General features: G+C 50.4%; 1 protein-coding gene across 1 annotated transcript; it reads left to right on the top strand.

Moving 5' to 3' along the window:
* Window positions 1-3,280: 3,280 nt before the first annotated feature.
* Vsig10l2 (V-set and immunoglobulin domain containing 10 like 2) lies at window positions 3,281-13,350 on the top strand. Its single transcript, XM_051156803.1, has 12 exons — window positions 3,281-3,362; window positions 4,339-4,689; window positions 4,932-5,207; window positions 6,724-6,999; window positions 7,532-7,780; window positions 8,363-8,623; window positions 10,913-11,203; window positions 11,550-11,846; window positions 12,511-12,633; window positions 12,882-12,906; window positions 13,003-13,055; window positions 13,187-13,350. The coding sequence occupies exons 1-12, from the start codon at window positions 3,281-3,283 to the stop codon at window positions 13,291-13,293; spliced, it is 2,391 nt and encodes a 796-aa protein (XP_051012760.1). The 3' UTR covers window positions 13,294-13,350.
* The last annotated feature ends 1,293 nt before the right edge of the window (window positions 13,351-14,643 follow it).

The raw sequence follows: 14,643 nt of genomic DNA, 5'->3' as shown, positions 1-14,643 counted from the left end.
GCTGCCAGTGTGCTGTAGCTACTGCCTGTGGCAGGGCAGAGGGTGGAGTGGGCGGCAGTAGGAGGGAACCTGTGTCATTCATGCTAATACATAGTTAAGAGAAACAACAAAGTGCTTGAAGAACCATGTCCTCTCAGATGTAAAAAGGTCTTCCCAGCCTTCCTCATGGGCCTGGGGAAGGGCTCGAGATGTAGCGGTGCAGTCCTTTCCTAACGGGAGCAACAGCACCCTCACACTGTATCCAGCTGGAGGAACTGTGAGTACTCCCCTCGGAAGAAAAGGATTCAGCCGTCCTGCAGACCGCTGGCTTGCCAGAATGGACAGAGACACACTGGAAAACAGCCAGAACTGGAGAGCTATGTGGCACATGAAAAACAAAAGTGGGCAGAATTTGAGCTCATTTGGAAAACGTGCCTAGTAGAACTTTTTCATGGGGTTGTTGAAAACATCTATGCCATTCATCTTTTGCTGCCTTCCAGACTCCCAAGTGGAAAACCAACTCTCTTGGGTACAACAGTTTATCAGTCCACAGAACCACATGAACTGAGTCCCTACGACAAACCTCTTCCTAATGGGTTGGGGTGTGGTTCAGTGGTCAAGCGCTTGTCTAGCATGTGTGGCAGCCCCAGCATAAGACAAAATAAAATAAAATAAAATAAAATAAAATAAAATAAAATAAAATAAAATAAAATAAAATAAAATAAAATAAAATAAAATGCCTCTTGCTATATGCACACACATCCTACTGGCTCTATTTCCTTGGAGAAAACTGATGAATATGTCTCTTTCCCTGACTTTCTCTCTTGAGGTGTCCCCCTCCCCTTTTTTCCCTTTAATGTGTGAATTGAGAAGTGTAATGGAAAGTTTTGGTGTCTTTAAAAACTCAGTTATGTTATGTAAACATGTTTTGTTTTAATCCCAGATGTGTGATACGGGCTGATTCAGAGTGTCCATAGCAGCAGACTATTTGCCTCATGCGGGCTCTGAGAGGGCTCTTGGCCAACTGCAGATAGTTTAATTCTGAGGACTCTGGAGTGGGAATAAATTCCAGAGCCTAGAGAGAGACTGGGGCTTCCGAGAAGGAAGGACGCTCGCTGCTGCTCCTGGTGGCTGTTGATGTAGTGTGATGAGAAGTTGGAGACAGCCTGACATGAAGATTGGACCTGCCCCCAAAGAACCCAACAACCTAAGCAGCAGGAAGTAGCTAGGGAGAACTCTGCCCTCTCTTCCCTTCTAACCTTCATTTTCTTCTACCCGGTGTTGGGGTGTTGGAAGGGATTGGGGTGGAGAAGAAAGACAGAGGTCTAAGAAACCCAAACAAAACAGATTTAAAACATGCGCTCCCTCAGAAGCTCACCTGGGTCTTCTATGTTCCTGGTGCCCCGAGAGCAGAAAAAGATACTGGGGCTAATTCTGAAGGCAGCATGGAGTCACTTCTGGGGAAGCATGAGCCCTTCTCAGAGACAGGAACATCCTGTAAAAGGTTCCTGATCCACTCTGCCTCAGTTCTGCATCTTCCCCCCAGAGACAGGCTACTGAATACTTTGAGGGAGAGGCAGAACAACATCCTCCACTCTATGCCCCAAAGCACATCTAATTGTTTTTCTCTTCCCATTTGCATGTGTGTACAATTTTTTGGGGGGAGGGAAGCACACAAGTAGGGGGCATACCTGTGCATGTGGATGCCTAAGATTGATGTCAAGAATACCCCTCAGTCACTCTCCCACCTTAGTCAATGAGGCAGAATCTCTCATCAAACTCAGGGCCCATCTCACTAGCCAGCTTGCTCTGGGTGATGCCCCTGCCTTTGCCTTCTGATGTTGGAATTACAGGTGGGCTGCCATGCCCATATGATATTTATGAGGGTTCTGGGCATCCAAACTCCAGTCCTCAGGCTTGCATGGCAAGTGCCCAAACACTGAGCAAGCTCCCCAGCATCTAAGGGGTTCTGAAGAGACCACTTTTAAGAAACACAGAGATCGAAATGAGTGATCCAGAAAATCTGGTCTCTAGAACCAGGCATACCTGTCTCCACTACATAGCTGGAATCTGAGTCTCAAGAACCGCCTACTATTCTGTTCTCCACGTGAGCTGAGGAGATGAAGGACTCAAGAGATCCCAAGAGGGCACAGGAGACCTTAGCCGTGGGTTAGGGGAGAAGACAGAGTCTGTTCCCTGGGCTACTGTCCTAGGGCAAAATGACAGAGGTCACTGTACCACAAAGACCATCTCTGGACCAAGAAGTGCCTGCCCAGCACTCACCTGGACTGTGATCCTGTCACCAGAACCTGACACCAGACATCAGATCCCCCTTTTCTCTGGGCTCCAGGAATCTCACCCCCGCCCTCCCCCCCCACAACCCTGCCACAGAGGATGGAAATTCTGACCCCATCTCAGACTGTCATTCAAAGACTGAGAAGGCAGAAGGACATGACAGGAGACACACAAGAAGGGGAAATGAGAGAACCCTGGAGAAAATGCTGAGGTCTACTCCAGTTCCAGATGCCACACTTCATGAGGCAAATCCAGTCAGGAGCACAAACTGTCCACTTACAGCATGCTAGGCATGGCTCACATGTATATGTGTACATGTTCATGTGTACACATGTGTGATAAACAAAGCGAATATTTAAGGCTTTATGAACTATGACCATACCCAAATCAAGAACCAGGACATTGCCAAAATCTAAATGTCCACAATATACCAATATAAAGTTTCATGCAGTATTCACAACGTATTATAATTTATACTATAATCCTGTTTGTCTATGAAGTTACCAAAGTCACCAAATTTCCAAGTCGCTGGAAACTTTCTGAAATCCCATAGTCCTTCACTTATGCTTGACTCCTCCTCCTACACCTCTTCTCTTCCCACAGAATGCGGGGACGACCCAAGAAGAGATGAAGGCCCTTCATCAATGTGTTGAACCTTCAGTGCCCTTCCTTGGAAGGTCAGTGTTGAGCACTTGGCTGGAACAGGGCTGGAGGCCTTATTCCCCACCATATTCAGTGACGCTCTCCGATACCATTCAGTTGGAAAGGCAAGGGGCCATGGTCCCCTCCACCAGCCCGGCCCCTCCTAACCCTACACTATGGATAGAGTGAATTGTCAGGTAAATGATTCATGAGTTATCAGGGCAGTGAGGGTAAGAGGAGAGCAGGGTGTCAGGAGGGCTGAGCTTGGCAACCTGAGCCTGAGCCCCATCCTCCCAGGACTCCTGTGCCCTCAAGAGAGGGGATTCAGGAGTTAGGCAGGAGCCTCGGGTGCCCTGATGGAGCCATGGTGGGTCTGAGTGCCCATCAGAGACCGTTCAGCTGCCGGCTGCTGATGCTCTTCTGCCTTCTGCGCCCAGGGGCCTCAGGTGAGTGGCACTCAGACCTTTCTCCATCCCACCATTCCTTCTCCTTCTGCACTCACATAGTCATTTAATGGCATCCATTCATATCATTTCATTAGCATGCACCAGATACAATACTAAAGTGCTGCTCCATTATTAGTTGACAAATCGAAGGAACTGGGTGGACGGCTAACAGCTGCTCTCCTCTGCCCTGGGACAGAATAGGAGGAAGTGGGAGTCCTAGTCTGGAACCCTTACAGAGAAACCTCCAGGCCCTGTGTGGCTCTCTTGTGACCTCAGGATTGCCACTGTCATCCACCTAATCTGACTGACCTTAGGATGCTTGTTGAAAACCCTGTCTTGGAGATGGAGAAGTAGGTCAGTGGTTAAGCACTCATGAGGAGCCCACTGTAGATCCCAGGGCCCATGTAAGAAGCTAGGCGTCTCTGCAAGAACCTGTATCTCCAGCTCTGAGGAATCCAATACCCTTCTCTGGGTTCTGCATGTGCACCTGCATACACACAAGTGCACATATACTCACACAGACACATGTGTACACATCCATGCATGCACACAGATAAATACAATAGCTCTTAAAAACAAACAAACAAACAAACAAACAGACTCCTGGTCCCTGACCACTTCTCAAACTATGGGATTTCTACTTATTAGTCTGAGATGGAGCCCGTAAGTTTGTACTTTCAGCAGATGGCTTGATGAATAGATGTGGGGGAAGGCAGGCTGGCAGGAGGTGGGGAGGAGAAACTCTGCTCTAGGATGCCCCTCCATGTCAGTTAGCATCTAAACAGGGAACCACATACACAGGCTCCCTCAGGGACCATCTCTGGTCCACTAGCTCCATAAAAAGCCCTGCAGTTTCATTGAAGACCGCTAGGCTGCCTGGGCCTACAGAACAAGAAACTGGCTCCAGGAAATGGGATGGAGTGCACCCTGGAATCCAGAGCAACATAGACATCATGGTTGTCTCTTGTGTTTCCAGGCCAACCCCACCCAACCTCCAACACCCCCAGGGAGGAGGCTTTGTCTATCCAAGGAGTGCGGGGTAGCTCTGTGGAGCTAGACTGCAGACCTGGGCCTGTCCCCGTGGCTGTCCTCTGGAGCTTCACGCCACTGGGTTCTCTGGTTCTTCAGCCTGTGGCAGTCATACATGGAGCCTCTTCAAGGATAGAGTCCGGGGCATCAGCCCTGGGGCTTGTGAGTCTGAGGAACAACAGCCTGGTGATAGAGGAACTCCAAGAGGGTGCCTGTGGCCACTTCCTATGCCAGACCCTGCTCGTGTCTGGTGGCCAGGTCCACACCACCTACTTGTACCTCACCCTCAACGTGCTGGGTGAGGCACCAAGTCTGGTTGTCGCCAGCCTTAGGCTGAGATACCGGCTGTTTTGTATCCCTTTCTTTGCATGCGGTGGGTCCCAGATTTAAAGGGTAACTCTTTCTGGGAGTGAGGAAACCTGGGATTTGGAGGAAGGGACGTTCCCCATCAAGTGCCAGACAAGCCCATGGATAGCAGGGTCAGAGCAATTGAACACTGGTCTATGTGACAAACCCAAGGCTTCTCTGTCCTCTGGTCAGTGCCAGTGTCCAAGCCTCGGGTGCAACTGAATGATCCATCCCCAGTAGAGGGAGTCTCCGTGGTGGCCACATGTGTTGTGAGAGAGGGCACAGAGCCATTGACCTTCTCCTGGCACCATCACACACCCCAAGGCCCTGGCGAGGTCCTGGTGGACCTTTCAGAGCCCAGGCTCCAGCTGGATCCAGTCAGCCGGACGCACCTGGGCTGGTACACATGCAATGTCAGCAATGCGGTCAACCAGCTGAGCAGCGATGGAGTCTTCCTGGATGTCATCTGTGAGTTGGACTTGGGACACTGACTGTCCCCTACCTATCCAATGTCAGAACTCCCCCAAATTATTTCACAAGTGTGATCCAGCCCTCCAGAGACTCCAAAAGGCAAACAATAGAGGGTGGTTTTACTACTGGGGCCTAATAGGTTTCTGGTGCCAAGGTTTGAAAGTCATGAGTGCTTTTTCCCAGGAAAAGGGGCGTCTACTCATATTCATGAGCTTACTTACAACCTGGGGAGTGGCTGGGAAAGTTGGTCTTTGGGTTGAAGATGTAGGATTCCAGCTGATCAGCAGAATCCTTGGGGACCAGGGAGGAGGCCCATCGAGCAGAGCGGAGAGCAAGCTGGCCCAAAAGTTGAGGCTGAGAGTGCAGGGCCAGTTAGAAGCCAGAAGGTAAAGGCTGAAGGAAAACAAAGTTGCTCCAGTGTCCAGTACGGAGGCCACGCCTGTGTCTTTGATCACTTGAGAACGTGACCAATTTGAGCTCTGCTAATAAGGGGAAAAATGCACCCGTGATTTTGAAAACTTACTTGGAGTAAGAAAAAACAAAATAGCACAGCAGTAACTTTTAAATTGAGTAGCTATTCTGGATATATTTGGATAACATACATATTAAAGTAAAAACTAGTGTGATTCATTTGATTAAATTTGTTTTGTTTTGTTTTGTTTTAACTAAGATTTGACAATCCGAATTTAAATACAGTGGCCCCACGCATCTATAGAGCAGTAGTCTAGAGAGTTTTTTTGTTTGTTGTTTGTTTGTTTTGTTTTTTGTTTTGGTCTAGACTGGCCTCAGACTCACTATGTAGCCCAGGCTGGACTTGAGCTCCTGCTCCTCCTGCTAATTCTGGTCCTCCTGCCTCTACCTCTTGATATTCAAGGGTGTGTTGCCTTGCCCAGTGGTTCAGAGGTTTTAAGGAGCAGGGGCAGATGGCGCCCTATCAGTCATAAACTAGTAGTGGGTGGGGATTACAGACTGCAGACAAGGAGCAATCACGTGAGCGGGATGTCTGGGGAAAGAAATGGAAATGGAGTGGAGGCAGGCAGAGACTTCCATCCTCTCTGGGACTTGGAGAGAATGGCAGGAGTGGGGGGAACCATGTTTGGAGCTCAGGAGAGGGGAAAACAAGCACCCAACAAAATGAATAGGGTTTATGCCCAGAATGTTGTCCTACCGTGTTTTCTTCCCTTTGGAGTCTGGAGTGAGCAGCCATTCCTCAGGTAATCCCTCAGTCCCGGATCTCGTTCTCACATGCCTGGTAGGCTCCCTGCTTCAGCCCAACTCTGCAATCCAAGCTCAGTTTTCATGGTATGAGACTCCGGCCACCAGCAGTCTTGCCCACTGTGCACGGCACTGCGCCTATGACTGACCCACCCTTCCCAGTCTCGGAGTGACTGGCGGCTCCAGCACAGGGCTTACAGACAGCCTCTGTGTGCCCGCTCCTGGAATGGGTGAAGAGAATAGAGCGAACGAAAAGACAAAGGATGGAGAGGTGAGATGGACCCTCCTTGTCCCCCAGATGGTCCAGACAAGCCTGTGATCACCGTGGAACCCCTGGGATTCACAGAGGATGGCTTCTGGGCCCGGGAGAGGGAGGAGGTGATCCTGAGCTGCCTGGCCGCATCCAATCCGCCTAGTCACTATGTGTGGTTCCGCGATGACTCCCAGGTCCACATTGGGTCCACCTACATCATTGCCAGTGCCAGCCGCACCCACACAGGCCTGTATACCTGCCTGGCCCAGAACAGACACCTAGACACCCACACACAGACCACTGTCCAGCTCATCATCTACTGTGAGTGGTGGCTGGGGAAAGCACCCAAATCTGGAGCTTATTCAGGCACGCTCTCGGGCAGCTTCTAGTCACCGGAGGGGCCTGATGTCAAACTTGTTGGCAGTGGGAGAAGGGGGTGTCTGGAGAAGTAGGGAAAGGCTAAGGGAGACCATGGGAAGAGGCTAGGAGAGGGGATGCTGCTGGCTTTCCACAGTCCCCTCCCAAAGTTGCTATTCCCATGGTCTCAAGGCCTGGACTGAGGCACAGACAGGGGTGGCTGCAATGACAGTGAGGTCAGATGCCCAGGGGCAAAGATGAAAACCAAGGAAGGGCCTTTCATGGGGGCCTCTGGGATTCCACAGGTGCTCTGAACTGCTTACCCCTTAGCCCCTTCTTCCTGGACCTGAAGGCTTAGCATTTTCTTTGCCAACCCTCTCTTGCCTGTTTCTCTCTTCTATGTCACCCAAGTTGTCCATACCTCCACCTGGGCCAGGCCTGCCGGGCACTGGCAAGGGAGCTGCGTCAGCTCCATCTCACCCACCTCTCTACCCAGATCCTCCTGAGGGACGGCCCTCCTGTGCTGTGCTCCCCACCCTTGGGGGTGTGACCCTGCTATGCACCTGGTCTGGGGGTTTTCCAAATGCCCAACTTCACTGGGAAGGGCCCCACGGGGTTGGTCCGACTGCCCCCAGCAATATCACCTGGAGTTATACAGCCACCGGACTTCCAAATGGCAGCACCTTCACCTGCACAGGACAGCACCCAACCTTGGTTATGCCCATCTTCTGCAGGGTCACTCTCTGTAAGTAGACACAGGTAACGCCCAGGAAGTTGGTATTCCAGGCAGTGTGGGTATGAACCAGGGGACATCTAAAGGGACCTGGGGTCTGGGATTAAGCTCTGGACTTCTGACTCCCAGACATTTCGGGGAACAAGGAGATGGTACCATTTAGTGCTGTGCTTCCTGTCCATTTTGTACTCTGCCTCCTCACTTCCCGCTTAAAGCGCTAGCCTGGGACACCCTCAACCTCACATTCTGCTCTGCCTATTGCATGTTCTGGAAACAGACCTTCAGAGCTCTCTCTGCCAACGGAGCCTGCTCTGTACACCCATGCCCAAGCCAGAGTTCCAGTGTGATTCTGTCTTCAAAGACCGCCCCTCCCCCCACACCAAAGGCCCCAGACTGTTTGTTTTCTACCTATAAGCTAGTACTCACCAAGTTATATAGTAGCTGCTTAGTGTCTGTTCCCACCTTTGTACTGCTACACCACACGGTCAGCCCTGGATAAATGAAAAGGAATGAGAGTTGACTAAAAGGAATAAGCTGGGGAGAGGTGAGCCTACCAAAGCCTTTCCTCACACCGATCCTATCACTCCTTTCCAGGGGAACCTCCTGGGAACCCTACCTGTTGGGCCACAGCCACAGTCAGTGACCAGTTCATCATGCTGAGCTGTGAGTGGCCAGGAGGTGAACCTCCTGCAGCTCTGAGCTGGCTGGACAGACATCAGCAGTCCCCGGGAGACATGAGTCCTTCGCCAGCTGTCTACCTCCTGCAGGCTCACAGTGATCTGGAGGGCAGAGAGTTCATCTGTCAGGGCTCTCACCCACTCAGGGCCCCTGGCACCTCCTGCCAGCTAAGGCTGGGTGAGAAGGGCCTAGTCACGGTTCTGGGGTTTGGGCAGGGGAAGCCCTTCAGAACCAGGATTAGGAGCTCTAGGGGCTCTGGAGGTGGGCATGTAGGGCTGCAAAAGCAGTGAGTCAAGAGAGAGACTGGTGTGTGTGTGTGTGTGTGTACACTCTTACCACACTGTGCCTGTGGAAGTCAGGGGACAATGTGTGGGAGTCAATCTTCTCCTTCTACCATGTGATTCTGGGGACTCCATACATGTGCAGGTTGTCAGTCTTTTTTTTTTTTTTTTTTTTTTTAAGATTTATTTATTTATTATTTATACAGTGTTCTGCCTGCAGGTGTGCCTGGAGGCCGGAAGAGGGCACCAGATCTCATTGTAGATGGTTGTGAGCCACCATGTGGTTGCTGAGAACTGAACTCAGGACCTTTGGAAGAACAGACAGTGCTCTTAACCTCTGAGCCATCTCTCCACCCCACCCCCTTTTTAAAAATCTTTTTTTCTTTTTCTTTTCTTTTCTTTCTTTTTTTAAAGATTTATTTATTTATCTGCGTGTTCATTTGCGTGCCAGAAGAGGGCATTAGAGCACTAGGTTGTCAGTCTTGCTGGCAAGCTCCTTTACACAGAGCCATCTTGCCAGCCACCCCTCTTTCAAGCCATAAATGAGAGAGGTTGGTCAAGGTCAAGACATATAAAATATAATATAAGCTATATGTAATTTTTGTTGCCATATTTTTAAAAAGTAAGAAAGAGGTAAGGCATTTAATTTAATATAGCTAAAATTCTTTCCAATGTAACAATGTTATTTATGAGTTACTTAACGTTTTTTTTTACCCTATCTTGAAAATACGGCATATTTATAAGTTACCATACATCTCAAAGTGTCCAGGCCTCATTTCAAGTGCTCAGTGGTCACATGTGGCTATCGTTGGCAATGGACATCATTGGGCAGTACTGAATGGTGTGGGGACAAAACTACTTTTCTCAACTTGTATTTACATAAGAGAGGTGCCTGACTATATGCTTGCCTTTCGATGATCCAAGTATCAAAGATATCTCTACCTGTGTCCCTTGATTTATCTACAGTTTGGTTCCTTCTTTTGTCTTCGCCCTCCCCCTTCTCAGTCTATGAACAAGTGAAAAAAAAAATTTCAATAGTGAAAGATCTGGGATGTCTGGAAAGAGAACAGGAGCTAGCATGTGCAACAAGTCTTACAAAAACGATTTCCCACTCACCTTCCAAAGTCTGGGACAAGCATGCTTTAGTGGGCTTTAAGGACGCCCTCGGCTTAAAATATTTCCTTCCTGATTACTCAGTTTCAGAACTTCCGTTGTAAGAGATTTGTTGAAGCAGAGCCCATTGCTAGGTACTGGACCTGCACTGTTCCTCCTAGCTGGACCTGCATTGCCCTTCCCAGCTGCAGACGTTCAGACCCTGGACAGCAAAGGCAACAGCCTGGCCTTCTGAAACCTGGCCAACATTTCAGCCCTTTAAACCCCCTATCACTGCCCTACTGTCAGTAGGAAGTAGTTAAGACGATTACTTCATCCCTTATCCATTTACAAAAGGCTGAAATGCTGTGCTCCAGGCCCGGGACAAACAGATCAAGGTTCTCCCAGCACTCCTCAGTCTCTGTCTACTGCAGCACATGGCTGACATAGCCTGCCCTCTACCTTGAACTTTCAGGACAAAACTTTTCCTTCTTCTTCACCATATCATTTGGACATTTTGTTGCTATTGCTTTTTTCTCTCTTTTCTCCCTCATCTACATTTATATACTTTAACTTACCTTATCTAAAAAACAATCCAGTGTTCCTCAGTTTTTAATTAAAGGAAAAGGTAGGAATGTTAGGATTCTGCTTCAGTCTGCCTACTTGTGTTGTCGTTGCTTACCTGCCATGGGGGTGTGACCCTGCCCTGGGCCATATAAAAGCACAGACCCTTCACACACATGCGCTCTCTCTCTCTCTCTCTCTCTCTCTCTCTCTCTCTCTCTCTCTCTCAGGTAACCCTTCCCCCCTTTCCTTCTCCCCCCATACTCACTTAATAAACTCCTCTACAACATAATATCTGTTGCCAGGTACCTTCTTATACCTTATCACCTTATATCTTACTGCCTTTAGTTATTACATATAACAAGCACAATCCCTGCTCGAAGTAGCAGAGGCTAGGATGGAAAGGTGGAAGAACATCCAGGAACACTGCAATGACCGGCAGACCCTGGAGGGGTCTGTTCGCTCGGGCCACCACCTTCCTGACAGCTGGGACAGCTGCTTACTCAGCCTCCATCTTCTCTCTCTGCAGAAGCCCCACAGCTGGCAGTGGCTGCACCCCGAGTGTCAGTGCTGGAGGGAGAAGAGGCCTGGCTGGGTTGTGCTCTCCAGCGGGGCACGCCACCTGCTCAGCTCCTCTGGCTGGGACCCCAGCAACAGCAGTTGGGAGGAAATACTTACGGATTCGTGCTCCACTCTGAGGGAACCCACCTGCACCTTCAAGTCCGTGACGCTGACCCAGCACACCACAGGGGCACCTACCAATGTGTGGCCCGCAACGCCTTAGGCAGTAGCAGCCGGAGTGTGCTGCTGGAGATCCTGAGTGAGTGTAAAAGATGTGTGTGCTCCGGTGGCAAGGGACATAGGTGGCCAATGGCTGCACAGGGCTTTGCAGAAAGCTCTAAAACTTACCTTCTCCAAAATTTGGGCACCTTCTAAAGCATGGCTCGGATGGGATAAGAATGAACCTATGGATGTAATCTTAAATATAGGAACATAGAACTCCATGTTCCCTCATTTGGTCAATGAGAAAATGGAGATTAGAGATACTCAGGGATACACACACCATCCTGTCTCTCATCTCTGCAGGCTGTCTAGCCACAGGAGACAGCCGCGCAGCCATTGCAAGGCAGATGCCTGAATGTGTCTCCATCTTCACTCACCTCCAGGGTATCCGGCCCCTCCCAACGTCACCATCAGCCGCCTGACCTACAGGCGACAGCGGAGAGAGGTGCAGCTGCAGTGGGCCACCCATGGCCCTGGGAACCTGACGGGCTTTCTGGTGCAGCAGAGGGCCAGTGTCCCAAGCTCTGAAGCTGGTGCTTGGGAGGTAGCAGCCAGTGACATCGAGCCAGAGAGCAGGGACCTGCGTCTGGGAGGGTTGGACCCAGGGGTCCTTTATGCCTTCCGCATCCTGGCTATGAATCACCATACTGCAGGATACCCTTCGGAGGTGAAGACACCAGGTGCTGGGCTGGCAACAGGGAGGAACTTGCCTCCCCCTGCCCTGCTCCCCCAAGAACTGCAACCTGGCCTATCCTCCCCTTCACAGGGTACCCTGCTCCACTCTTTGGCTTCCATCCGATGGTTCCCTTAGCCTATCTATGGATGCATCCTAATCATCCTTTACTGTTGCTCTTTCCTAGCTCTACCTGGGCAGCTCAGGAGGCCCCAGGCATAGGAGCAGATCCCTGACCCAGTTTCGATCAGAAGAAACTGGAAGAAGAATAGGATGCTGAGGGTATAAGAGGAGCCCATTCTGTGCCTCAGTCTCACCTCTCGAGGATTAGGAGGGCTCAGCTTCCTGTTGCTCCCTCTGTCCTGGGAATTCCTTATTTTATGGCCTAGTTCCTTCAGCCCCAAGATGCCAATATAAGTAATAGTCTTATGTATCTTCTGCCAGAACTGAGGATATGGCTGGAGATGCAAACCATCAGCACCAGGGAGCCAGGACGCCTCTTTCAATGGGAAAGAGCTGAACTTCACATTCCCTAGGGTCCCCCACAAAAGGCAACAGAGCCTTTGGGATGCACTGGGAACCATCAGCGTAACATGTGAGGCAAAGTTGCCCTGTGTTGCCAAATTTCATTGATGGGGCTAATTAATACAGTTCTTGCTCTCACCTCATAGTGGACCCTGCCTTCAATGCCTACCCAGCTGTGCTGGGTGCTGCAGGCACAGGAGTGGTGGTGGCATTGGTGGCCTCTCTGTTGGTGTTCCAGTATGCTGCCCGGCACCCACACACTTTCCCCTGTGAGTGGGAATTTGAACTGATGGGCTGCTTGACTCCATAGGGTTGACCTACCCAAAGGAGAATCTAGACCTTTTTCTTTGCTGTCATGTCATCTTTTGAGAGACAAGACCCCAGCCAGGCCCAGGCACAAGGGCCACTCCCCTCAGGCTCCTGAGACCTTAAATGGAGACCATTATGAAGGGGAGGGTTATTTTCCTGGGGTCCACTCTGCATTGGTCAAACAATGTTCTTTCATTTCTTTCCATAGGCATCAGCCGGCTGCTTGCTCCCATGTGAGTGTACAGCTTATCTTTCTCGGGTCCAGACTTTTCACAACCGGAAAAGAAGGTACCGACACCCCTAACATCCCTCTCCCTTCCTCACCTCAGGGATCACGGGCAGCAAGAGAGAGGCTCCAGGGATAGCACTGAGGTACCAGCAGGTAGGCACCATCTGTGCCAATGACTGTAGAGCCCACTACTGGTTTCCATACTTGTTGTGTGATCTGTCTTGCCGCCTGAGAGCAGCCTCGGCATCCCCACTCGCTCCTCTGTCCACTTGTGCTCTTTCTAGGCACTGAAACAGCAACTACCACCTCAAGTTCAGAGCCTGTACAAGGATCCACTGATGCTCCAGTGAATGTTACCATCACAGTGACTGCAACACCGTCAGGTCAATGAAGGTGCAATAGGCTGAGGGAAGACAGGTAGGGTGGAACGATCCCATCAGACTTTGGTCCTAAAACCAAGGAGGCACCTCTCCCTTCCCCATCCAACACCCAGACACCAATTCAATATCCGGATTTGAAAGTGATAAATGGTCCAGTTGCAGTGCCCCACATGAAAGAAGAAACCCTGGTCCAGTTTGTGGCATATAGAGGGAAAATACACAACTGGAGAGACCATGGAAGATATCTGAGAGCAACTGGGAATTGTACAGGGAATGTCTCTGATACCAAGGAACCAAGAGCTCACTGAGAGAGAGAGAGAGAGAGAGAGAGAGAGAGAGAGAGAGAGAGAGAGAGACAGAGGGAATGAGGGAGGGAAGGAGGGAGAGAGGGGAAGAGAGAGAGAAGAAAAAAAGGCACTGGATTGAGCAACCCCTAACCCAATTATAGCTAATGTCTAGCAGAGCTACTCAATTACAGCTTGAGAGCTGGTTGCCTGCTCAGGCCATGTTTTATTGGCAGGAAGAACCGGGTGCCTAGGTATGAGTTCCTTTTGTTCAAATGCAGCTTAGGAGCATTGCTGGCCCTGCATTGGTCAGCCTCCTGGAATCCGTGCCAGCAGAGGTATTCAGCAACACTCACTCCAGCCACCGGGCCTGGGGGAGCTGGCTGACAGAGAACAGAGGCTGGTCCAAAGTCACACTTTTGACAGCTGCCAGTGTGAGTCACTGGGTGAAACACAAGCGAGTGCTTGTTTGTCTGACTGGGAGAAGCAGGGATCAGAGCTGCTTTGCACAGGACCCAGATGAGAACAAACAGCGACAGAGCCAAGGGCTGATTCTGCCAGCAAGACGGAAAGTGGCGCCTGACAGGAGACAGAAAACTGGGGAGAAACCTAAGAAGTGTCTTTGGTTCTCTCACGCTTAGCCTTTATTAGGAGGGGTTTCAGCTTTCCTCACAGTCCTCAGGACGGGGGCCCAAGAGCTAAAAGTGGTTTATTTAAGTATGGGAAATTAAATACAAAGTGGCCACACCCGACAGACGGGATTCTGTTGTTTTTCGGTCAGGGAAGATGAGGGGCTTCCACTCTTTAAGGCAGTAAAGCAAGTTTCTTTGGAGGTGCCACATCCCATCCTGGAGAGTATGCTCCAAGGATCCTGAGAGGAAGAAGAACCTCCTCTCGCCTTGCTTCTTTCCCATCCTCCCATCTGCCTCAGGCTAAGCTCCCTGTGGGGTTCCTTAGACTCCCCCAGCAGACAGCTAGCTGTCCGTGATCCTCCTCCCTCCCAACAAGGGAGAGGTGGCCGGGGCCCTTGGGTGCTCACAGGGACTCGCAGAGCAACACAGTAGAGATCCTGAAAAG

The sequence above is a fragment of the Acomys russatus genome, chromosome 14 (genome assembly GCF_903995435.1).
Source record: "Acomys russatus chromosome 14, mAcoRus1.1, whole genome shotgun sequence".
Lineage (NCBI taxonomy): Eukaryota > Metazoa > Chordata > Mammalia > Rodentia > Muridae > Acomys > Acomys russatus.
This window is presented reverse-complemented; position numbering and strand designations above follow the sequence as displayed.

Excerpts from the sequence above, each read along its gene's own strand:
- Vsig10l2 (XM_051156803.1), top strand. The coding sequence starts at position 3,281 with ATGGTGGGTCTGAGTGCCCATCAGAGACCGTTCAGCTGCCGGCTGCTG. Across the intron at positions 7,781-8,362 it reads CTTCTGCAGGGTCACTCTCT|GGGAACCTCCTGGGAACCCT; the intron begins GTAAGTAGACAC and ends ACTCCTTTCCAG. Across the intron at positions 11,204-11,549 it reads TGTGCTGCTGGAGATCCTGA|GGTATCCGGCCCCTCCCAAC; the intron begins GTGAGTGTAAAA and ends ACTCACCTCCAG.